Source organism: Abramis brama, assembly GCF_963993115.1.
Source record: "Abramis brama genome assembly, chromosome: 6".
NCBI lineage: Eukaryota > Metazoa > Chordata > Actinopteri > Cypriniformes > Leuciscidae > Abramis > Abramis brama.
The window spans coordinates 43,553,286-43,579,740 of NC_139968.1; the positions used below are offsets into that span (position 1 = coordinate 43,553,286).

The window sequence follows — 26,455 nt, forward strand, 5'->3', positions numbered from 1 at the left end:
CATTGTATGATTTTTAAATAATTAATTTGCATTTTATTGCATGACATAAGTATTTGATCACCTACCAGCCAGTAATAATTCCGGCTCTCACAGACCTGTTAGTTTTTCTTTAAGAAGCCCTCCTGTTCTCCACTCATTACCTGTATTAACTGCACCTGTTTGAACTTGTTACCTGTATAAAAGACACCTGTCCACACAATCAAACAGACTCCAACCTCTCCACAATGGCCAAGACCAGAGAGCTGTGTAAGGACATCAGGGATAAAATTGTAAACCTGCACAAGGCTGGGATGGGCTACAGGACAATAGGCAAGCAGCTTGGTGAGAAGGCAACAACTGTTGGCGCAATTATTACAAAATGGAAGAAGTTCAAGATGACGGTCAATCTCCCTCGGTCTGGGGCACCATGCAAGATTTCACCTCGTGGGGCATCAATGATCATGAGGAAGGTGAGGGATCAGCCCAGAACTATACGGCAGGACCTAGTCAATGACCTGAAGAGAGCTGGGACCACAGTCTCAAAGAAAACCATTAGTAACACACTACGCCGTCATGGATTAAAATCCTGCAGGGCACGCAAGGTCCCCCTGCTCAAGCCAGCGCATGTCCAGCGCATGAAGTTTGCCAATGACCATCTGGATGATCCAGAGGAGGAATGGGAGAAGGTCATGTGGTCTGAGGATGGATCTGCCTCGCTGCAGTATGTTGCTGGTCGGGCCATGGGACTGGCAGAGGCAGCAGGTGAAGAAGTGGTGGGTGGTGGAGGAAGTGACTGACGAACTGCGTCCACCAATTCAGCGAATGGATCCGTGACAGCATTGCTCATGCTCTGCATGTTGTTGGTCTGGTCTTCTATTTCACTTTACGCCCAAACCACACCTATGAGTAATGAAGCTACTTCAGACCAACACATTTTAGATTTGCGTCGGGCGCAAGAGTCATTTATCCCGCCGGTATAATAGCAACAAAGCCCAAGATCCGCCCACAAAGTTACTTGCGTTTCGCGCTTGATACTTGCGTTTCAGATCGTTAAAATAGGGCCCTATGAAGGATCGCCATCAAGTGGAAAGCAGATCAAGCTTGACGAGCCACAGAGTAGGCTCTGGCTGCTAAGGCAGATGTGGCCCTGCAAGGTTTAGCGTGGTGAACAAGGCAGAGAGACGCGGCAATGGCCTCCTCCAGGAATTCCTGTAGCCTTTTTTCTCTGTGGCGTCAACAGTGGTGAGGGCGGGCGAAGCAAAAGAGTTGACACAGGCCAAGTGGGCGGGAGCGCCATGACTTTTCGGGAAAGAATGGAGCAGTTCTGCAGGAACCACTCATCAAGGCGGCTGCGGGCAGGCTCTTACGGGGCCACTACAAGCCAAGCTCTTCATCAGTCTTGGTCAGGAAACTGATAAGTTTGGCGTCCAGACCAGGCCTGAAATCAACTGGCTCTTTAGGCGGCAGGGGGCAGAGTCCTCCATGGAGTTCGATCACTCCACCGCATCAAGTTGCCAATGACATGGTGAATGTCATTAGTGAATTCCTCCTCGGAAACCTGAGAAATAAACCAAACCGCTCACACCAGATGTGGGTGCTGGTCTTCGCAGGAGAAGGAATCCCCTTGCGAAGAGTGGGAAGAGTGATGTATGCGGGTGTGGTGAGCAGGACGAGACGCTCGCACAACGAGAGCAATTTGTCTCGATGAGTGCGGCTTCAGCGTGGACACAGCCCAGGCAGGTAACGCACTCAAGGTGCTCATCCGAGGAGTGCGTGAGAGCCCTGCATGTGCCACCTTCTTGGCCTGGCGAGCAGAAGGCTGCATGAGACAAATACATATAATTGGAAAATACTGAGACAATTTCTGAAACAAAAATACTGAGAAAAATTTCAGTGCAGCTTCAACAAAACAAAATCCTGCTTTTCGGTTCAAGAACAAGTTCTATTATCCTGGATATTATACAAGATGTTTGAGAAAATATTACATATCAGATTTGAAAACTCTTAATTTGAATGTCTGCTCAACACACGTAAGTAGGCCTTGTTGAAAGTGAATTCGCAGTTAAAATTACATCACAAAATTAATCTTACCTCAGTAAACCAAAGGCTTGTAGATGAAGAAAAGGATTATTAACCTCATTGCAGATGAAAAAAACATTGCAAATGAAAAAAACATTGCAGATGAAAATTCTTTGTGTAGTCGTCGAAGAGCACTGTAAAAACTGTTTAGCCTTTCCCTAGTGAAAAAAAAGTATGCTAAGTATACTTGCAGCCAGAGTAATTCTTAGTATACTTCAAGTGTGTTAATAATTAGTTAACTTGAAGTGTGCTATTTTGGATAATTTTTTTTTGTACTAAGTGTATTTTAGTTATAATTAAATTATACTAAAGTATAACTTTAAGTGTATTTAGTGTACTTTTTGATGCTAAATTGAGACAATTTTAAGTATACTTAGTACACTTTAAGTACATGTGTATTTTCATGCTTGATTAGTGATATTAAAGCGTACTTTTTTATATTACAAGTACATTACAAATTAATTAAGAGTGTCTTCCAAACAAACAAGAAATATACCATAAATATATTATTTATGAGTAAAAATATACTTTCTTCCCCAAAGCTGAATGCACTTGTCAGGGTCATTACAATAAATATGTGACTTGAATCAACAGTGTTAATAAATGTGTTACGACTGCTCCGAGACACGAAGGTTGAGGATCCAAATGCAGCTTTATTAAGGGGTAATCCAAAGATGAAATCCAATAAACAGGCAAAGGGTCAAAACACAAGTAGACAGTCAAAACAAAGGGGTCAGAGGCAAGAGAGTAATCCACGGAACAGGAAAGAAATCCAAAAACCAAGAGACATGAAACCAGGGAAAACGCTCAGAAGTGCAGTGCACCAGGCTTATATGGGGTGAACTAAACAAGATAACAAGACACAGGTGAATGTGATAATGAGTTTTGATGAGTCTGGGCAGTGAGTTCTGGGAAATGTAGTTTGTGAGTGAAATATGATAGTCTGGTGTGGAGTGCCCTCTGGTTGCTCTCAAGGGCACTCCAGCTGGTGACCGTTACAAAATGGTTGTTGAGTATTCTCATGAAACAAGATAGAGGAAGTAGAAGTAAAGGCTTCGACCCGGAAACAATATTAAGATGCAGTAAAATTATCTGTTGTTCTGTGAATGTTCACTGGTGAATTCCAGTCATTTCAATAAGAATCCACATGATCAGCAATTTCGTTTGTGGTCAAAAATGTCACTATGGGACCAGGTTGGTCACTGGAATTCGCTAGATTTGACCAACAGAAAGCTGCTTGAAAGTGACTCCTGTGTGAGCTGTGCTTCATACATTACGCCGCTACACTGCTGACAATGGTCAATGGACTTTTTTGCCTGTGTAATTTCACAAAATTCAAAAATGTTACCGCACCTTTACTTGCTGCAACATAAAATGCAATCAATAATAAAATCCTCACAAGGGACATGTTACAGGAATCATACTTAAAGAGTTAGAAAAGTGAAAAGGTACAGCAGATTCGTTTTCCGTTTGTTTTTCCTCTTTTCTGGTGGATGGTCCAGGCACTTCAGTGATTTTCAGGTCTACAGGAGGATTTTTATTCTTGTTCAATCTTGTATTTCAGCTTACTGAGATCCCTGCAAAGTACAAAATTTACAGTTAGTAAGGTTATTAAAGTGATAGTTGTGAAATTTAAATAATCTCCTCAGCCTTGTGACGTTCCAAACCTGTTTGACTTTCTGTCTGTGGAACCCAAAAGCAGATCTCAGGCATAATGCAACCCCTGTCACCATTCAATTTCACTGCATGAAACACAAGCAGAACAAAATTGTGTAAATCATTCATGAAACCATTCTTATGTACACTTGTCTAGTTCAGTTCAATGCAACAATTTATGTAAAAATGGTTAAGCTCCAAAAATGTCCCAGAAAAGATCCTAAAAATAATCAATGAGTTCACAACTCATGTGTTATGGGTTGTGTTGTAAGTCTTCTGAAGCCATATAATAGCTTTTTCCTGTTTTTTTTTTTTTTTTTTTTTTTTTTTTGAAAAAGACTAAACTTGAAGTTGTAATTCAGAGTTAAAATGTCTTGCATTCAAATGCAAATGATAAAGATATAAGAAAAAATGCATAGCATTATTGGTGCCAAACCTGTGATATTATTTTTCTGAGTAACATTAATGAGATTTGAGAGCATGAGGGAAGATTTTCAGAGAATAACTGATTAAAAAAACACAAGTAACTTACACAGTCAAACAATACAATTTCACAGAGAAAGTTCATAGCAATAAAGTACTTGCATGTGGTGCAGGTAACTTACTGTAATTCAATGTTGCCACTGAAATGTTCAGATTATTTTAGAAATGTACTGGTAGTAACAAAATAACAAAAGCTGATTATTCACAACATAATATTTATTGACCAGTAAATGGCTTTAAAATGGTATTAGAGAGAATGAGGACACCTGTAATAACGTTAAGTTAGGCTAACCTTAAAAACAGACCAAACTATATTAACCTGCTTTTGTTATTCATAACAAATGCCAATGATGACAACAGGAATCAGCTAAATTATAGGCTATATCAGCAATTTGAAGACACAGTTGTACAGAATATGTTGAATTGAATGACTAAATCAATCTAAGACAATAAGTCAGTAATTTCCATTTGTTCATTAGATCAACGTAGTTAGCATCGCGGCTAAAACCTTCATACCAGATGCAATAAACGAGTGGTAAACACTGTAAAAAGGTAGTAATGTATAATAGGCTACATTTAGTTTATATATGTGTGTGTGTTTGAATATATAGTGAGTACACTCTGTATTTATATTTATTTGCAAGTTTACAAACCTTGTAACGGAGAGCCGAACAAACGGCGGAAGCTGCGGCAGGCTTTGATGAGGAGAGCTGTTACTTTCAAACTCGATGACGTCGATCAGCTGAGCTTTGTTGCGCGCGAGCATCACTGAAGCGACGACACCAGAGGAATAGCAGCAGTTTCGTGACAGAATAAAACTTTTCTCCTCCTGGTTTTTCTTCTTCATATTATTATTATTATTAGGGGTTCAAGCACGAAGTGCTGAAACCCTATTGTAATTGTACTGATTTTTAGGGGTTCAAGCATGAAATGCTGAAACCCTATTGTAATTGTAAGGATTCGTAAAACGCATCGTGCAGGACAAACCGTAAGGCCTAGAGACTTGAAACCTGGCCAGAAGGTAGGCCTCAATTTGGGGACAACCTATCAGAGTATGACCCCGATTGGCCCATAGGTGGCGCTACAGCGACCACAAGTTCAAAATCGCTCATAACTCTTAGACCGTTTGTCCCAGGATCAAGTGTCTTATATCGTTGGAATCCTTGGCTCAAGGCGGACAAAATGGCTATCTCCGATTTGGATGTAGGCAGAGACAATTTTCTGCTATGTGGAATTTTGTCCAAAACCTACTTTTGCGAACTAGTTCCTGGTTTTCCGCCCGATCGGAACCAAACCAGTCTAGGACAATTCTCTGGACTCTCTAGATCAATAATTATCAAAAAAAGTTGAACTTTGGCATTTGGGTGGCTGTAACAGGGTCATTTAGAAAAGGGGCGTGGCAAAATACACTCAAAAGCCTATAAATCCCAAAGGAAAACTCAGAACTTCACCAAAATTGATGAGCATATGTGTCAGAACATGGTGAGGAAGCATGCAGAGTTTCATGGAGATCGGACCATAGGTGGCGCTGTAACTGGCAAAAAGCCTTCATTCTTATTAGGGGTTCAAGCATGAAATGCTGAAACCCTATTGTAATTGTAAGGATTCGTAAAACGCATCGTGCAGGACAAACCGTAAGGCCTAGAGACTTGAAACCTGGCCAGATGGTAGGCCTCAATTTGGGGACAACCTATCAGAGTATGACCCCGATTGGCCCATAGGTGGCGCTACAGCGACCACAAGTTCAAAATCGCTCATAACTCTTAGACCGTTTGTCCCAGGATCAAGTGTCTTATATCGTTGGAATCCTTGGCTCAAGGCGGACAAAATGGCTATCTCCGATTTGCTCGCCCTTCAGGCGCCAATTTCGAGTAAATTGCATTTTTTTGAAAAACCTATTTTTGCAATCTTCTCCTAGGTTTTTGGCCCGATCGGAACCAAACCACTGCAAGAATATTCTCTGGAGTCTGACAATCAATAATCATCCAAAAAATTCAAAATTTCAATTAACGGTCGATAAGGGGAACCAAAATCTTTGATGGCACCAGGGCCACTTTTACTAAAACGGTTATAAATTGTGAACGGAAAGAGATTTTTTTGCTAAACTTGGGATACATCTTCCTGAGCTCAACCTGAGATCACTTGAAAACAATCGCAACAATTGGCCACTTGGTGGCACTATAAAACGGTTATAACTTGTGAACGGAAAGAGATATTTTCGTAAAACTTGGGACACATGTCCATGAGCTCATTCTGAGGTCACGTGAAAAAAAATCATGACAATTGGCCACTTGGTGGCACTATAAAATGGTTATAACTTGTGAGCGGAAAGAGATATTTTCGCTAAACTTGGCACACGTTCATAAGCTCAATCTGAGTTGACATGAAAAAAATCGTGACAATTGGCCACTTGGTGGCGCTATAACAGTGAAAAAAATCATGAAAATAGCTATAAGCGCACCCAACTGTTAGTCTACTGAAAATTGGCACGCAGTGTCTTTGTCCAGGGTGCCATGATAGTCTATGAGAACATTGGTGTCTCTCAAAAAACTCAGTATACGTCATTGGCACAATGCCTTGAAGGAGACTTAGAAGTTTCAAGCCAGTGTTTTTTCACAGGAGTGACCTCCTAAGACTCCTGAATCCTTGCAGAGTCCAACAATACCAAACATGCCAGGTTTCGCCTTATGGTTTTTGTAAGTGTCATTTAGAGCTTTAAAAAATTGTGTTTATCTTCAAAGCCGTTAGTCCGATCGAGACAACAACAAAAAAACACAGGAAATTTGAAAACATAGGTAAATAGCTAAACAATAACGCCAAAATGTTAAAATTATGATAGGAACTGACAAAAAAATGAATTAAATCCAATCAATTTCACCCATGGATCATTTTGATGCTCTCACATGTTTGAAACAAACAATGATGGATTGTCATGAAATTTGTTTTGAATTGGGACTGGCGAATCCCCGTCCATACTGTCAATGACCATTCGCAAAGACCCGCCCACTTTAGTTACTGTTGCTATGTCTGACAAGTCTGACTCTCACACCACACCAAGTTCTCACGCAGTGAAAAATACATTGCAGATCAGAGAGGAGACTGCGCGCTGACAGACCAGTACTTTTGATATGAAACAAATGGCGCTTTTCCACTACAGCCAGCTCGGCTCGGCTCGGCTCGGCTCGACTTGACTCGGCTTTGTTTGGTTTTCCACTGTGTAAAAGTTGTACCTGTACCTGCTTCCAGGTACTTTTTTTCGTACCACCTCCGGCGAGGTTCTAAGTGAGCTGGGGCAAGCTGAGGCGATACTAAAATGTGACGTGAAAACACGGCAGACTGCTGATTGGTCAGAGAGAATCGTCATTATTCACTGCGTCATCATTGCACGCGCCAGACGGAGTATCCTGAATAAAACAAAAACATCCAAAAACAGCATACACTCGATTTCCTCCATTGTCCATTGTGTGTGGCAGCGGATGTATCTCACGTAGAAGATTAAGTCACGGAAGTTTCCTGCGGCGTCGCTATGACGACCAGGTACTATTGTGGAGGTACTATCTGCAATGGAAAACGGAGCGAAAAGCGAGCCAAGTCGAGTCGAGTCGAGTCGAGTCAAGTTGAGTTGAGCTGGTACTGGTAATGGAAAAGCGCCAAAAGTCTCACCTTTCAAATGTAGTCATTTTTTAGAGACATTTAAACAATAAATACCGCTTTGTGACTCTTTAATGTGTCTGACAGATCGCTGTAGACTCAAGGCTCAGTTAAAGCTGCTCGTGAACCGATCATCTCTTCCTTCTAGTTAATTTATAGCATTAGAATAAACATGAATGAACATAAAAGGAATGTTGTTTTAAAGTGCTAAGACGTCAGTACACTTTGTTTTTCAAATTTAAATCCTCCAAAGTTAATCTACTAACTCTCCTGACTGCTTTGTGGGACAAAATGGCGGATTATGATTAGTCAGATCACCTGTCAATCAAACTCCCTGCGAAGGGTCAATTGAGAATGCCCGTGCGCACAATCCTGATCTAATCGACAACTTTGCAGTTGCACATAGGAAAGCCCGGAAAATCCCGCTATAATGTAAGAGAGCATCTTTTTTATGTATTTGGACCTAGGCCTAACAATGTGTTATGGTGCGCTGTCACCAGTGTTTTTTTTGTTTGTTTTTTTGGTGAGCGTAGGCTCCTCCTGATTTTGTTAGTCATCTCATCTCTTATATGCTGTGTATGATCATATCCTGCCCTATTCATGGTAGCCTACTCGCGGACATTGCGTCATCAATGTCATCAATTGCGTCATCAAGGGGCCCGCCTTGATAATCCTACTTAAGGGCCCGGTGTTGGCTCGTTACGCCACTGAATATAATTGTCTAAACTCCTTATCAAAATTACATATTTACAACAAATTTTACACATATATATAGGCACACTTTGAGTACTACTAATAAAAGTGGTGGAGATCAGGCAAGACTGTAAGAAGACTCAGGCAAAAAGGTGCTATAACTGTAAAAACGCTTTAAAACCATATATTTCCTATGGCAAACTGCATGTATTGGCTGTAAATTGACTTTTTCATCTATGATGGCAGTTGTTAAATGCTTGCTAAATAAAACGTAATGTCTTTTGATGCTTGTGTGCTTAAAGGCCTTAACTGCTTGAACCCCGATAAATGCTGCTTGCAGCTTTAATTATTATTATTAGGGGTTCAAGCACGAAGTGCTGAAACCCTATTGTAATTGTGCTGATTTTTATTATTATTATTATTAGGGGTTCAAGCACGAAGTGCTGAATCCCTATTGTAATTGTGCTGGTTTTTATTATTATTATTCTCCTGTAAAACGCATCGTGCAGCCCAAACCGTAAGTGCTGGAGACTTGAAACTTTGCCAGATGGTAGTACAAAAATCGAGGAGAGGTTATCAAATTATGACCCAGATTGGCCCATAGGTGGCGCTATAATGACCAAATTTACTAAATTGTTCATAACTCCTAGACAGTTTGTCCTAGATTCTCATTTTAGCATGACTGTGATCCCTGGCTCCAGGCGGACAAAATGGCTATCTCCGATTCGGGCCAAAAAAAAAAATTGTTATGGGCAATTTTGTCCAAAACCTACTTTTGCGAACTAGTCCCTGGTTTTTGGCCCAATCCAGACCAGACCAGTCTAGCACAGTTCTCTGGAGTCTCTAGATCAATAATTATCGAAAAAAAGTGGAACTTTTGCATTGGCCTGGCTGTAACAGGGTCATTTAGGAAAGGGGCGGGACCAAAAAACACTCAAAAGCCTACACAACCTAAGGGAAAACCCCAAACTTCACAAAAATTGATGAGCATATGTGTCAGAACATGGCGAAGAGGCATGCCGAGTTTCATGCAGATCGGACCATAGGTGGCGCTATAACTGTCCAAAACGAAGTGCTGAATCCCTATTGTAATTGTGCTGGTTTTTATTACGGGTTCAAGCACGAAGTGCTGAAACCCTATTGTAATTGTGCTGGTTTTTATTAGGGGTTCAAGCATGAAATGCTGAAACCCTATTGTAATTGTGCTGATTAGGGGTTCAAGCACGAAGTGCTGAATCCCTATTGTAATTGTGCTGGTTTTAATTAGGGGTTCAAGCACGAAGTGCTGAAACCCTATTGTAACTGTCCTGATTTTTATTATTATTCTTCCGCCGTAAAACGCATCGTGCAGCCCAAACCGTAAGTGCTGGAGACTTGAAACTTTGCCAGATGGTAGTACAAAAATCGAGGAGAGGTTATCAAATTATGACCCCGATTGGCCAATAGGTGGCGCTATAGTAAGCAAAAGTATGAAATCGCTAATAACTCCTAGACGCTTTGTCGTAGACTCAAGTGTCTTATATCACTGTAATCCTTGGGTCCGATTTCATTTCCGGTATGCAAATTTTTCCGCCATTTTTAATCTCGCCCGATCGGAACCAAACCAGTGCAAAAATGTTCTTTGGAGTCTGAAAATTAATAATTATCGAAAAAAAGTGGAAATTTCCATTCACGGTCGCTAGGGGGTACAAAATTAACGCTGTGGGAGGAGCCTATTTTACTAAAATGGCTATAACTCAAGAAGTAATTTAGTAAACTTCACCAAACTTGGTACACCTATGTAGGAGGTCAATCTGAGGTCACAATAAAAAAAATGCGTCGATTGGCCACATGGTGGCGCTATAAAACAAAAAAAACGTATAGACACCTGACCGTTTTTCCGAATGACTTGAAATTTGGTATGCAGCGTCTTGGCCCAAGGGGCCATGTATGTATAAAAGGATATTGGCGTATCTCGAAAAACATGGCCGCCATTGGCCAATGAGATTCGAGCACCTATTAAACAAGGTTAACGAAGTCCGATCGGAACGAAACTCAGTGGGCATGTTCGTCTCAAGGCCCTAGAGGTCTGTAAGAATTTTGAAAGAAATCGGCCACTAGTTGGCGCTAACGAGTTTTAAGGCTCTGTAATCACGTGGTGTAACGAATTTCGTCACAAAATGCATATCATTTGATAGATCTCCTCATGTTGAACAACTTTGCCTCAAGAACTACTGCTGTCAATCAAACCGTTCATTAAATATTCACAAATATGTTAAAAACCTACTTTTGCGAACTAGTCCCTGGTTTTTCGCCCGATCGTAACCAGACCAGTCTAGGACAATTCTCTGGACTCTCTAGATCAATAATTATTGAAAAAAAGTTGAACTTTTGCATTTGGGTGGCTGTAACAGGGTCACTTAGAAAAGGGGCGTGGCAAAATACACTAAAAAGCCTATAAATCCCAATTGGAAACTCAGAACTTCACCAAAATTGATGAGTATATGTGTAATATCATGGTGAAGAAGCATGCCAAGTTTCATGAATATCGGACTATAGGTGGCGCTATAACTGTTAAACAACTTTAAAACCATGTATTTCCTATGGTACATTGCCTGTATTGGCTGTAAATGGTCTTTTCCATCTATTATGTCAGTGGTTACATGCTTGCTAAATAAAACTTAATAACTTTTGATGCTTTTGTGCTTAACCCTCTGGGGACCAAGCTGTTTTTGGGGTCCTTGAGATGTTCTGACATGCCTTGACATTTGTGCTTTTTTCAGTTATTTATAAACATGTTAATGGCAAAGGTGTAAATTCACTCTATATAGCACAAACAGGGCTACCATAATATGCGAGCAACGTGTATGTAGATGTTTGTATTTTTAAGAGAATAATGTTTATGCGTGGTTATTGGAAAAAATTAAAATGAAAGTTGCTGAATTAAGACCACAAAACACATATTAAATATGTGTCCACAAGACTTTTGACTAATGGATGTTGTCCCTTTGAGTTCTAGCTTCAAAATGATGTGAAAATAGTCTTGCTTTATCGTTCACAAAAAAAAATACATTGATTTAAATGGTGTAAAACAGGTTTTGCTTGGAAAGCCAATATGCGAGGGGGAGGAGTAGTTTACACCTTAGATTATGAATGTCCCTCCCACTCTGCATAATTAGCCATTCACTCAGGTGTGAAACTGACTGAGCCACAATGCAAGGACAAAAGATGTATTTAGAAGAAGACTTATATTGACCATTTAAGATTTCGCTTACATCTCTCTTGTAAATATGTTTTGCTATTTTATTAAAAATGTTACAATTACAACAATAATTACAATTTCAACAATATTTCAAGTGTACTCTTTCTTTGTAAAAAAAAAAAAAAAAAAAAAGATTATAGGCCTACATTTTATCATATGTATTCATTAGTTTGAATATAGCCAACATTGGAACATCTAACATCTTAGTCTATGAATTTATTTTTGACAAAAATAGTATTTTTTTTGCAGTTTAATACGTTGCTTATACAAATACATTTTATTTCAACATATTCCAGTCGATTTTTACTCATCTCAGTAGGCTATAGCAAAGCAGTTTATTCTTTCACACACAGACGCGCGATTCATATTTAGGCTAAACAGTCTTTACAAATATGTCCCCTTCATTCATCTCACAGAAAGGCGAGTCATATTATAGAAATGCGATTCATCTTTTTGCGGTTTACATAGGCCTACACTAACGTTATTCCATAACGTTATTCCACACGTGAGAAAAGAAAACAGCCTACCTCACTCCTCAGCGGAATCTGCTCCTCATTTCAGGAGATATTGCTCCTCATCAGCACTGTTCTGAGGAATCTTTTCTCCATAAGGTAGGCTATAATGTCTCACTCGCGAGGAGTCGCGACGCGCTTTGTTTACAGCTGATGTGGGCGTTTCACAGCTATGAAATAGTTCTCAGAATTTGCGTTTGAATAGCACGCGCTCTCCGGGGAGTGGTCACATTACTGTGAATTAGGTCGTAATGAGCTCGACAGGAGTCGCTCTCTTTTTATACAGATTACAGAAGCTGAGAATATTTGTTTTTTATATAAATTACTTCATTTAAAAGATGCGATCTCAAGCTTTATGCCCGTGGGTCTGTTTGCCTGTTTGACTGAATTTTCGCGGAGTTATAGATCATTTTCGAACGCGTTTCAAATGGGAGTTTACTGACAGAGAGAAGGCAGAAATCGCATCATGTTAATTTTTCTTTATTTGTCAAAAAGCAAAACACTTTATTTTTATTGTGAGTATACAGAAAAAAAATAGAAACTGAACAGGATCGATTGATGTATTACACGAAAATGAAAGATCAAAATTAACAGAGCATTTAGTGTTTATTTTCATTGCTAAAAAAAAAAAACGAGCAAAACGCGCGGGCGCGTTTGTGGTCCCCAGAGGGTTAAAGGCCTTAAAGGCCTTAACTGCTTGAACCCCGATAAATGCTGCTTGCAGCTTTAATTATTATTATTCTCCTGTAAAACGCATCGTGCAGCCCAAACCGTAAGTGCTGGAGACTTGAAACTTTGCCAGATGGTAGTACAAAAATCGAGGAGAGGTTATCAAATTATGACCCCGATTGGCCAATAGGTGGCGCTATAGTAAGCAAAAGTATGAAATTGCTAATAACTCCTAGACGGTTTGTCGTAGACTCAAGTGTCTTATATCACTGTAATCCTTGGCTCAAGACGGACAAAATGTATATCTCCGATTTCATTTCCGGTATGCAAATTTTTCCGCCATTTTGAATTTTGTCAAAAACCTACTTTTGCGAAGTAGTCTGTGGTTTTTCGCCCGATCGGAACCAAACAAGTGCAGAAATGTTCTTTAGAGTCTGACAATCAATAATTATCGAAAAAAAGTGGAAATTTCCATTCACGGTTGCTAGGAGATGCAAAATGATCATTGTGGGAGAAGCCTATTTTACAAAAATGGCTATAACTCGAGAAGTAAATGAGCTGCCTTCACCAATCTAGACACACATGTGTAGGAAGTCAGTCTGGGGTCACACTAAAAAAATCGCGTCGATTGGCCACATGGTGGCGCTATAACACAAAAAAAACATATAAACACCTGACTGTTTGTCCGAATTACTTGAAAATTGGTATGCAGTGTCTTGGTCCAAAGTGTCATGTATGTCTAAAAGGATATTGGCGTATCTCAAAAAACATGGCCGCCATCGGCCAATTAAGTTTGACCACCTATTAGACAAGGTTAATGGAGTCCGATCAGAACGAAACTCAGTGGGCATGTTTGGCTCAAGGCCATAGAGGTCTGTAAGAATTTTGAAAGTAATCGGCCACTAGTTGGCGCTAACGAGTTTTAAGGCTCTGTAATCACATGGTATTACAAATTTCATCAGAAAATGCATATCATTTGATAGATCTCCTCATGCTGAACAACTTTGCCTCTAGAACCATTGCTGTCAATCAAACCGTTCATTAAATGTTCGCGAACATGTTAAAAACCTACTTTTGTGAACTAGTCCCTGGTTTTTCGCCTGATCAGAACCAGACCAGTCTAGGACAATCCTCTGGCCTCTCTAGATCAATAATTATCAAAAAAAAGTTGAACTTTTGCATTTGGGTGGCTGTAACAGGGTCATTTAGAAAAGGGGCGTGACAAAATACACTCAAAAGCCTATAAATCCTAAACGAAAACTCAGAACTTCACAAAAATTGATGCACATATGTGTCATAACATGCTAAAGAAGCATGGAAATTTTTATGGAGATCGGACCAAAGGTGGCGCTATAACTGTTAAAACGCTTTAAACCCATATATTTCCTATGGTAAATTGCCTTTATTGGCTGTGAATGGTCTTTTCCATCTATGATCATATAATTTTCATATAATAATGTTCATGACTCTTAATAAGCATGAAAAATTTCAGACAGATCGGACAAAATTTGCCTCTATAACAGTTAAAAAGGTGAAAATGATATAACATGACATATTAAGCCAATAAGTGGTATTTTACTGCCCCCTGCTGTCATTTCATCATACTACTCCATAATATTGTTATATAATTCATATTTAGACTTTATAAAATCATTATTTTAACATTTACAATCACATTTTGTCAAAATTAATCTTTTGGAATATTACTATTGACAGCTGAGTCACAAACAGAAAGTAAAACGTCCATTTAAACCACGCCCCCGAATACAAATTCACTCATAACTCAAAAACGGAAAGTCGATGCGCGCTCAAATTTTGATGGTAAGGTCCTCTCCAGGCTCTTGATCGAAACGTGTCGTCGCGGGCCTCGGGAGCGCGCCCCTCGGGCATCGCTAGTCGGCGGGACCCCCGACTTTGAACGGCCGTAACTCCTGACCCAGACAACCTCGAACCTTGTGTGAGAGCTCGTTGGAAAGGGCCCGTCGTTGGCTAGCTTCAATTCAAATGTGGTGTTATTTGCCCTGGGCATTCCAGAGATAAAAGCCTCAAAGATATGCCTTTGAACGGTCATAACTTCCGGCCCTAATCGCCCAAAAACAAAGTGATAGTCTCATTCAACAGGGCTCCTCGAGCACTGTCTATGCTCTGAGTTTCAGAATTTTTCGCGTTCTGGTTACCGAGATATAAGTGAAAAAACAAATTCCCATTCATTCACTCATTCATAAAACACTTCAATTGTAAAATGTAAGCTATAATACCACTTTTGTCCACTTGAGGGAGCAGCAAGATTACATATGATCTTTTCATTAGCTTTCAATATTGGGAAACAAACAAATGCTTTAAAAAGCAATCTTTTTTATTATGATAGGGCTGTAGCTATCGATTATTTTAGTAATCGAGTATTCTATTCAAGTAATCGGATAAAAAAAATTTGTGGTAAAAAATAGATTCAAGTTAACAACAGCCTTTAAAATGACTTAAAATACAAATATATAATAACAAGCAACAATAATTGGTTCAAGTAAAGTATGTATGCAAAGTAAGTAATTATATTGGTTTTACTGAACAACACTGTTAAAATATACCCATGTAAAATAAATTATATAAACTAATATAAACATAACTTATGTACATAAATAACAAATGCCTGCAGAGGGCGCCAGCGGCCTGGTTGTTGTTACACTAAGGCATTATCAAATCCTTGTTTAATATTGTCCAAACAATTAATTCAAATGTCAACTTAACCTTTAATATTTGGCCACTTCTGTACGATAGAAATGCTGCAGCCACTGTAATTTCTTGAACGAGAACATGTGCACATCAAAGTATGCAAACTCAGAGCGAGAGTTTAAACTTTTATTTTGAAATCGCGATGTTTAAACTTTTATTTTGAAATCGCGATGAACAGCAGTTTGAGAAACCCAGCTCCACAAATATAAATGATAACAGTGCAACTATGAAACACAAACTGCGTCTGACTTGCGTTCCCAAATGCACGTTATTGGAAACCTAAACAAACAGCACTGCAGAGACTGAGTTTGCTTGGAGCAGCGTTTACTGTGGACGGAGCTGAGGTAATTTGAACATGTACTCTGCACTCATGTAATTGAAGCGTTTTCTCTGTGAAAAAAACAAACAAACAAAAAAACAGAGGATATATTTATTTAACTGAATCACAGCCTTTGTGATTTCACAATAGCACTATGCTATATTATGACTGTAAATGGTTTTAAATATATCACGTTGTCTTAGAAAACTGTGTAATTCTGCGGTTGTTGGATTCTCGTCTGTGGAATGCAACACTTTCGGTATTTTGCCCATTACTAAGGGGTAAATTGCAATCAAGGATTTTTTTAAATCGAGTACTTGACTATAATTGAGGAATCGCTACAGCCCTATACTGGTAACATAGTTTTATATTATTAGATCACAAAGAAATGCCTATAGACAATTAAATATATTTTCTCAATAACATATCCAAAAAACATATTTGTGTGTGTGTGTGTGTGTGTGTGTGTGTGTGTGTGTGTAAGCATGCATTATGGAGTTAACATGGAAAGACTGGTTTGATTTAGTGCAGAAAACTGGTGCAAATCATGAAGTTTAAAGTGAAAGTGAGCCAATAAGTGGTCTTCTACTGCCCTCTGCTGGTCATTCTACTTATTAATGAAGTCTTTTCACATGTGCTTTTCACATGTGCTCACATTTATATTTAGACTCTAAAAAATCACTTATATAACAATAACTATTATAACACAATCATATTTTGTCAGTGTTTATCACTTCATTTGCACTGACACTTCACATAATTGCTAGTAATGTGGTAAATCATGGTAAATCACACTAGAAACATGGTAAATCATAGTAAATAATACTAGAATGTGGTGTATCAAGGTAAATCATGCTAAAATCCTGGAAAATCATTCTAGAACGTGGTATATCATGGTAAATCATGCTAGAACATGGTAAATCATGGTAAACTATGCTAGAACAGGGTAAACCATGATAAATCATGATAAACTATGGTAAATCATGTTAGAATGTGGTATATCATGGTAAATCATGCTAGAACAGGGTAAATCATGGTAACCTATGATAAACCATGATAAACTATGGTAAACCATGCTAGAATCACAGTAAACAATGGTAAATCATACTAGAATGTAGTATATAATGGTAAATCATGTTAGAATATGGTAAATCAAGGTAAACTAAGATAAAATCATGGTAAACTACGTAAATCATGCTAGAATCATAGTAAATAATACTAAAATATGGTACATTGTTGTGGGAGGGGCCTATTTTACTAAAATGGCTATAACTCAAGAAGTAAATGAGATATCTTCACCAAACTTAGTACACATGTGTATGGGTTCAATTTGAGGTCACAGTAAACAATTTTATGGAGTTTGGACCATAGGTGGCGCTATACCTGTTAAAAAGCTTTAGAACCATATATCTCCCATGGTAAACTGCCTGTATTGGCTGTAAATGGTCTTTTCCATCTATTATGTCAGTGGTTACATGCTTGCTAAATAAATCTTAATAACTTTTGATGCTTTTGTGCTTAAATGCCTAAAAGGCTTTAACTGCTTGAACCCCGATAAATGCTGCTTGCAGCTTTAATTATTATTATTATTATTATTATTATTATTTAGTGTTGTTGTTTACGGTTTAAATTAATCAATAAAATAGGCCTATACTAAATAAATGTAAGCTACCCAGGTGAAAAGGACGTAGGCTACTGTTAAATGTATTAAAAATGCATTAAAGCATATTTGTATTGTAGGCCTACTAAAAACACACTCAAGTACATTTTTAATACATTTAATAGTATGTCTTTTCACCTGGGTATGTATACTGAATCAAACTTAAGTAGCCTATAATAATAATAATAATAATAATAATAATAGGATAATAATAGGATAATAATAATCTTATTCTGGCCTCACTGAACCATTGGGTTCAGATGCTGGCTTTAACATAAGAGATCTTCCAGGAACCACTTAAATGTTAAAAGATCTTCCAATAACCCTTTTATCGCATTCAGGTTCCTCTATTTTCCCCCAAAGCACTTCGAGGTCTTGTGGTAATGAAAAGGTGACTCCAGAACCTCTGAACTAAATACAAAGTGCTTAAAGGATCCCATAAGTTCCAGCAAGAACCGCAAAGATTATCAATGCTCCTCCAGTAACCCTACTATAGGAGAAAGAGCTTGGAGGCACTTTAATTACATTTTTAAGTTCCTTGAGTATCCGACAGGATATTTGAGGCTCCTTTAGTTTTTACAGTGTATACTTTCAATGCATTGTTACAATGATCATTTTCAGCACATGGTTAAAAAATATTCATAAAATATATTTAAGAAAAGTGCAAATAAATATACTTATAAAAAATAAACAGAACTTTCACTTCAAGTATATTTTTGTAAAATATATTTTTTAGAAAATATACTAAATTACAATTATTTTAAAGTGTGTTAAAAATTGTATTTTGAAAATAGTCAAAAGTATGCTGCTAATATACTTTTTTGTATATTTAAAAATAGTAAATTTTTTATTAGTATATTTGCAATGTACTATTAAAACAGGGAATATATTACAAATACAATAAAGTATACTTTTTTTTCACTAGGGTTGCTACATATGAATCAACAGGAAATGAATCAACTGATCTGACGTCACTGCAGCTCTAGAGAAACAGTCTCAATGCGGAAGGGTGGAACCTTTTGCTCACAGGTTGTCATAACTCGCTCAGTAAAGTTTCTCTTCGACGACTTCACTTAAGAATTATGTCTCAAATACATGGATTTTCGTCAGCAATGAAGTTCATCATTTTCTTCCTCTGTGTACCTTTGGTTTACTCAGGTGAGATTCATTTCATACAGTCGTTGGTAACACTTTAGAATACTGTTCCTTCATTAATGAATAACTACACAGGAACAAATGAGTAATGCATTAGTAACACTCTAGTAACTACTATTAACTAACAAGAAACTCTGATTAACGAATTAGTAAGTAATAGCGCTCAGTCGGATGTGGTAGTTCACTATTAGCTAATCAATAACTACTATTTTTCATACCTCACTGAAGACTATAAGAACTACTATATACAGGTTAATAAATATTTATAATGCACAATGTTTAATATAAGGTAATGGTAGCCCATTAGTAATGAATCAAGTGTTACTACATCCTTCTAAAAGAACTACTAATAATTTGGATCAGTATTCTAAAGTGAAAAACATGATAACTACCTAATATTGACTGAAGTCATTGTAAGCTTTTAAGGCTTTTGTAAGGTTTTGGATAGTAATGAATCAAGTGTTACTACATCTTTCTAAAGGAACTACTAATTATTTGGATCAGTATTCTAAAGTGAAGATCACGGGAACACACTAGTAATGACTAAAGTGTTACCAAATCCATTGGAAGGAATTACTATTCAAAACCGTACAAAAATCTCAAAAGCTTACAATGACTTCAGTCAATATTAGGTTGTTATCATGTTTTTCACTTTAGATACTGATCCAAATAATTAGTAGTTCCTTTAAAATGATGTAGTAATACTTGAGTTATTACTAGTGGGTTACCATTACCTTTTATTATAAATTATGCATTATTCATGTTAATTATGAACATGTAGATAGTAGTTCTCTGGGAGGTATTAAAAAAAATAGTAGTTATTGATTAGCTAATAATGAACTACTACATTCATTTGAGCGCTATTTCTTACTAATTTGTTAATCAGAGTTTCTTGTTAGTTAATAGTAGTTACTAGAATGTTAATAATACGTTACTCATTTGTTCCTGTGTAATTATTCATTAATGAAGGAACAGTATTCTAAAGTGTTACCCAGTCGTTTAAACAATGAATTATCTGTCAGCAAGGCCTTCATCTAGCCTACTTCTGTGTGTTGAACGGACACACAATCATGAGATGTTTGTAATAGAATAGATTAAAATATCAAAGAATAAAGTAAGTAAGTTAAGAATTTCTTTGGGATTGGTGTCTCAAATTAATGTAATATTCATCTGGACAATGGTATTTTATAGTTATTTGATTTGACATTATGAGATTCTTAACCATGTTTGAGAGCTTTATGTCTTGTGTTGTTTTGTTCAATGTTTGTTCAGAGTCTCACAAGCTCTACACCGCATACACTGGACTAAATGAACAGACGGCTGCAGGAATCCAAGAGTTTTCTGCTGAAACGAGACTGGATGGAGATCAGATCGATTACTATGACAGTAACATAAAGAAGATGATTCCCAAACAGGACTGGATGAAGGAGTTTACATTTACAGAAATGTGGAAAGAAGACACTAAGATCAGAGAAGATGTACAGCAGATCTACAAAATCAACATTCATGTTATAATGGAGCGATTCAATCAGTCAGGTGGTGAGTTAAAATGCTTTATACTACATTTTTAAATGTCAAACGATTACCTTGTGCATAGGGCTGGGAGGAATGAAGATATATTTGGTTACCACAATATAAAATGATATACAGTTTATATATAGTTATAAGCTCAATATATCCTGAAGAGGAACTCTTTTAGAGGGCGAATGGACGAATTTGGGACGTGTTTGATGTTAAAAAGTGTCATTAAGCACAATAAGTTTTGTTTCATTCATATTTTAGTTATATTATATTTGGCCTAGTTTTTGTAATTTGCTTCTTTTTTCTTATTTTTATTAACACAAATGAGATCAAATAACACAAAATAAATATATTGTGTTCTTTATCGTTATTGTAAAATAAAATTTCTCATATTGTGAAATAAGAATTTGGTCATATCGCCCATCCCTACTAGTGCATTTTTTTTCCTCTTCAGGAGTTCATTTGTATCAGAGGATGTATGGATGTGATTATGATGATGAGACTGAAGAATCAAAAGGGTTTGATCGGTATACTTATGATGGAAAGGAATTCATCACGCTGGATGTGAGGGAGTTCAGATACACTGCACATGTACCACAGGCAATACCCACAGTGGAGAAGTGGAATAATGACAAAGAACGGTTTACAGTGCTGAAACAATACTACGATCATGAGTGTGTTTACTGGCTGAAACATTTCTTGACGTTAAGGAAAGCGAGATTCGAGAGAACAGGTAGGCCTACTTTGTTATTGAGAACTTCACTTTGTTCAAAAAGTTGATTTTTTATTATTATAATGAGTCATTGGTGTTTCTCTTTTCTCATGCATTGCTTCATTAAAACAAAAACAAAAAATGCACAATTTATGTTTGAGATAATCATATAAATGTGACTAATCTGTACCCATCCTATCCTACCACACTTGGCTAATAGGATTGTAAGGTTACACTGGGCAAATTTATCAAATAGATTTTTATCATTAAAACATTTGTCAAATAGATATCTGAAGTCAATATCAAACATTAACAATTTGAAAGGGATAGTTCAGCCAAAAATGAAGAAATTAATTCTTGCAGTCAGTCTTCAGACGCAAAATCAAACCGTTACTATTAGGACCAGCCATCCAGTGTTGTTTAGTATTATTTATATACTATTATAGTTTTGTATTAATATTTTGTATTCGATTTTTTTTTTCATATTCATTTTCTGTTTTTTGGTTTTTGTTTTGTAATTTTGTTATGTAGTTGTGTCATTGTTGTTAGTTTTTTTTATAGTACTATTTAGGTTTGATTAAATTTTTGTTCGGTTTTAGTTTTTTATTTATTTTATATTACAGTACTTTGACTTAAACCCATTTTGGGTATTTTCCATGGAAACATTTGTTTCATTTCATTTTTGTTTTTCATCTAATATATTTAATTTGATTTTTGATTTTATTGTTAATGATAATAACCTAACTAACCTACAGTAACCTAACTGGACCTAACTAATAACTTATTTTTAGTATTGATTATTATTTATTTCATCAGTTAGTTGTTTCAGCCTTTTATTGCTGTTGATATTATAGTATTCTCAAGTGTTTTTTGTTTGTTTGTTTATCTTTTAGAACTGTGAAAGAGTCTGCTAAGAGAGGGCCTCTCCGCATGCCTTACCAACATGACATTTCCTAATGGTTGTTTCTGGAACAAAACAACAGAACAGGAAGTCATCCAGCCTCCATGAGATGTCGGAAGCAGAGATGCTTGAGCTTGTGCGGAAGCTATGCCGTTAGAATTGCTTTTTAGAGCTATGCTGTAATAAGTGTGTAGAAACAATTTTAAAAGGCAGAACCTGAGTTCAGTTGAATTCAAGACTATATAAGATGCAAACAAAGGAAGATTTATTGCTCTTCCTTGCCTAAAAAATCTAGTACGCCAGCTTTTTTTTACTAGATGCAAGAAGCATGCTATTTTTAGCTATTTTTTACATCTGTTAGTTAGTACTCATTTATGTTCTGTAACAAGTATTCTTTTCATTTTAATAAAGTTTGTTATAACTTTTACTATAATCATCTGACTGGACCTTGGATCATTTGAGTACACTTTCTTCTGCCTGGATCAGGAAATCCTTTGTGAAGGAGACGCACGAGGGGTGAGCATTTCTTTTTTGATAAAATAATTATTACCATGTATTTTGATTTTATCATATAGCCTAGCCAAAGAGGCAGCATGCAACAGGGTGTTGTTATATTAATATACTGTACAATTAATACATTTATTATTTTATAATGGAATATTAATTTGTATAGACTGATCGTATAAACTTCTTGAGGGCACGACTAGAGGATAGGCTCTCTAGTTACCGAGTGATTATCTCTATAAATTTGAACTAGGGTTATAGGATAATTAAGAACGGTATTAATTGTGATCCATCACAGAACCTTCAAATGCAAACTTAGTAGCACTGGTGATGTGTGTGATGGGAGTATTGACAGTCCTGGTTATTGGTTTTGCAGTCGGGTTTAAGCTAGTTAGTATATGTTTACATGTCTTTTTTCTGCTCTTATTTCTCATTCAAGTGGTTTCATCATTCAGCATTCAAAAGTTTTGATTTACACAGATAATAATTTAATGCATTTGATAGAATTTCCATTAAATTGGAATTAAACTAAGCTAATGCTTCACTAAAGTTGAGAATCACTATCATTCTTAATTATTGTTTTTAAACTGCACAGCCTCATCTTCAATAGCCATCATTTCAGTCAAATTTACATGTGATAAACTTTTGAATGTTAGTGTAAACTGACTCCAAAATATCTTCAAATGTCAAGGAATTAGACATATTGTTAATGCGGTCAATCACTAGATGCATAATCCCGTTTGCTGCATTTACATGAACCACAATAGTCTTATTGACATTAATCCAGGAGTTTTCAGTCAAAGACAGTGGACCTCACTTTTGACATACACAACACGTACACCCAATTTTTTTAAACTAATTTTCAATAGAGATTATTGCGCCGAGAGCGCTGGACACACCCAGTATGTTTGCACATTAATAAAAACGGACACATAACAACGTCTCTTGTCAAAAGCCCTGCATCTTTTTGCTTTTTAAAGAATTGTTTTCGCTATAATGTACCACTGGACTAGTCTAAATAAAAAAAGAGTCTCATCTAACCATGTCAATTTGTCAATTGCAATAAATGGGTCAAATCTGATGAAGATTTAATTTTGTGACGAGCGTCCCGAGCAGCGTTGCCCTGGAGAAAGACTTGAAACACCCGCACTCGCTCATCAGGGCTATATGACAAGGCTACTAGTGCAGTCTACTCCAATAACACCATAGAATGGTTTCGAACCACAGTCGGAGTCCGCCAAGGCTGCCTGCTCTCCCCCACTCTCTTTAACATCTATTTAGAACGAATTATGACCGACGCATTGGAAGATCATGAAGGTACAGTCAGCATCGGAGGCAGGACGATTACAAACTTGCGTTTTGCCGATGACATCGATGGATTAGCTGGAAAAGAACAGGAACTCGTGTGAAACAATCTTGTGAAACATCTTAACGAGGCCTCGGCAGCATATAATATGCAGATTAATGCAGAGAAAACCAAGCTGATGGCCAACAACCCCAATGGAATCAGCACTGAGATCAAGATAAACAATAAGAAGCTTGAGACTGTTAACAGCTTTAAGTACCTGGGAGCCATCGTTTCGGATGAAGGATCTAAGCCAGAAATACTCTCCAGGATAGCACAGACCATAGCCGCCATGACCAAATTGAAGGTCATCTGGAACGACAGTAACATCGCCATTGGCTCAAAGATCAGGCTGATGCGTTCCCTGGTCATGTCAATATTTCTATACGCATGTGAGTCATGGATGTTGACAGCCGATATTGAGAGAAGGATTCAGGCGGTGGAGATGAGATGCTTCCGCAGACTTCTTGGCATCTCCTACAGAGATCACATCACTAATGTAGAAGTGAAAGCCCGAATTGATAGCACCATATGAAGAGGGTCATATGAAGACCTCCTATCTTCAGTAAAAAAACGCAAGCTGAATTGGTACGGGCACGTCACAAGATCATCAGGACTTGCCCACATAATATTACAAGGCACAGTACAGGGAAGCAGACGAAGACGTAGACAGAGGAAGAGATGGGAAGACAACATCAGAGAGTGGACAGGTCTAGAGCTGAGTGATACAGTGCGGAAAGCAGAGAACCTGGAGGAATGGAAGAAGCTGGTTGCCAAGTCTTCAGTGGTGCCCCTACGGTCCAAAAGACTACGGGATAAGTGAAGTGAAGTGATATAAGCAGCATGAGGCTGGATAATGGCAAGACTGGCGTCTTGAAAGCTGAGAACTAACGTGTCGTCTCTTGTTCTTTCCAGAAACCAGCGTGTGACCGAGCTAGACCTGACACGAGCACAGCACCGACTCACCGCACCAAGGAAATCTCTCACAGAGAACACCGCACCACCTCAGCAAGCCACTCTTCACTCTTCACCGACCACTTGTTAAAGGGATACTTCACCTCTGGGAAGATGAATGTGTATTTAAAATAGGTCATTTAAGTAGAAGAAATGTGAAGAAATTTTTGAATTTGGAGCTTTCTAGACTGAGAAAAGGCAGAAAATGTATTTTTGGCTTATGTGGATGAAAGACAACAACTCCCAGAATGCACTTGCTTCGCTGCCTTAGAAGGCCACGCCTACCGGTAAGAGTGCGCAGTTGAAAACAACAAGGCTAACTTAGCCTACGTGATGAGTTTGCCAGGGATTTGCCAGGGATCTCTAGAGATCGCCCAAAATGTCCGGGATTCGGCTTTTGCGTTCTACAGTCGCCATTCATTCATCATGTTTACTGTGGCGAGCAGGACGAGGCTGACGGCCGCGGGAGAACGGCGCGAGGCCGGTGGCGTCATTACAGAGACGCGCCGGGTCTCCCATCTCTCACGGAGGAGCGGGAATTTTCTTAGCAAGGGTAAAACGCACATCAACCGATCACTTGTTTAGCGTTCATGTAAACACTACATTCAGATTCACCAATCGGAATGAATTCAGTTAGATTGAAACAAAAGGTGTGCATATAAACAATGAATGGCGACCGCAGAACGCAAAAGCTGAATCCCGGACATTTTGAACGGTCTCGCCCGCCGGACAAGTCTGGGAAAAGGAAGATAGTAACCCCTACTTACTCAGCTTTCTCCTACTATTCAGCTTTCTCCACAGACCACAGAACAAGAGCCTGCTAGCTTAGCTTCCAAAGAAAGACGGCTGACACCGTGTACATTCTGTGAGTGAGATCCCACCCTCTATGGGCGGGCTGAAAACATGCGGAACAACGCCATCTACTGGCTGTAGTCTTTAGCCTCTGGCCAGAAAATCCTCCGATGACGCAAAATGACGATTTTTGCGTCATCGGAGGATTTTTTCCAGACAAAAAATACATAAATCTCTTGTCTCAGGGGGATATGAGGGTGGAAAGCATGGTAATTCGAAAATACTACAGGTTTTCTACTAATACAAAGCTTAATGCTAAATCCTGAAGTATCCCTTTAATAAATCCATCCTCCGGAGTATTAATTTAAGCTCTCCTTGTCGCGTGATTCTTCCACCCCGTCACAATTTGGATTCAAAAAGTTTTCTGTAACTATTAAAAAAAAATAATGCATTTAAAAAAAATTGATTTATTATTTGGTTCTTTTTTTCATTTGATGCTACTGACAACAGTTAATAAAGTTGAATTTAAGTTTTAAAAGCTATATTTACAAAACCAGTCAAAGCCAAATGTTTATCTTTAAGCACATTTTAGAGAAATACCTTTGCAGAATTTGCTTTTTTTACAATTGCAGTGTGTAATTGCAAAAATCTGGGATTTGGAATTGGTCACATGCTGTTTCAGTGGTCATACAAATTGTGTAATTAAAAAAGCCTTATTTAACTAATATTTATGATATAACTTTGCAGAAATGGAGTGGGTTTAAGCCGGTATCCTCTAGCGAAGAGCGCATTGTCATTGACAAAGCTCTTTGAAGAGTTTCCTCCAGTCGTCTGCACTCTCTCCAGATTTCAGTCCGGTTGGGAATCTTCAGGATGTGGGAGATCAGATATTTCCAGCA

The 26,455-nt window shown here is 37.9% G+C and overlaps 1 protein-coding gene across 1 annotated transcript; it reads left to right on the forward strand.

Moving 5' to 3' along the window:
- Window positions 1-18,663: 18,663 nt before the first annotated feature.
- Window positions 18,664-22,394, forward strand: LOC311085290 (class I histocompatibility antigen, F10 alpha chain-like). The gene is made up of 4 exons (XM_084117725.1): window positions 18,664-18,830; window positions 20,100-20,366; window positions 20,803-21,081; window positions 21,954-22,394. Exons 1-4 carry the CDS (start codon window positions 18,755-18,757, stop codon window positions 21,959-21,961), a joined length of 630 nt encoding a protein of 209 aa, XP_083973851.1. The 5' UTR covers window positions 18,664-18,754; the 3' UTR covers window positions 21,962-22,394.
- The last annotated feature ends 4,061 nt before the right edge of the window (window positions 22,395-26,455 follow it).

Excerpts from the sequence above, each read along its gene's own strand:
- LOC311085290 (XM_084117725.1), top strand. The coding sequence starts at position 18,755 with ATGTCTCAAATACATGGATTTTCGTCAGCAATGAAGTTCATCATTTTC. Across the intron at positions 18,831-20,099 it reads TGTACCTTTGGTTTACTCAG|AGTCTCACAAGCTCTACACC; the intron begins GTGAGATTCATT and ends ATGTTTGTTCAG. Across the intron at positions 20,367-20,802 it reads GCGATTCAATCAGTCAGGTG|GAGTTCATTTGTATCAGAGG; the intron begins GTGAGTTAAAAT and ends TTTCCTCTTCAG.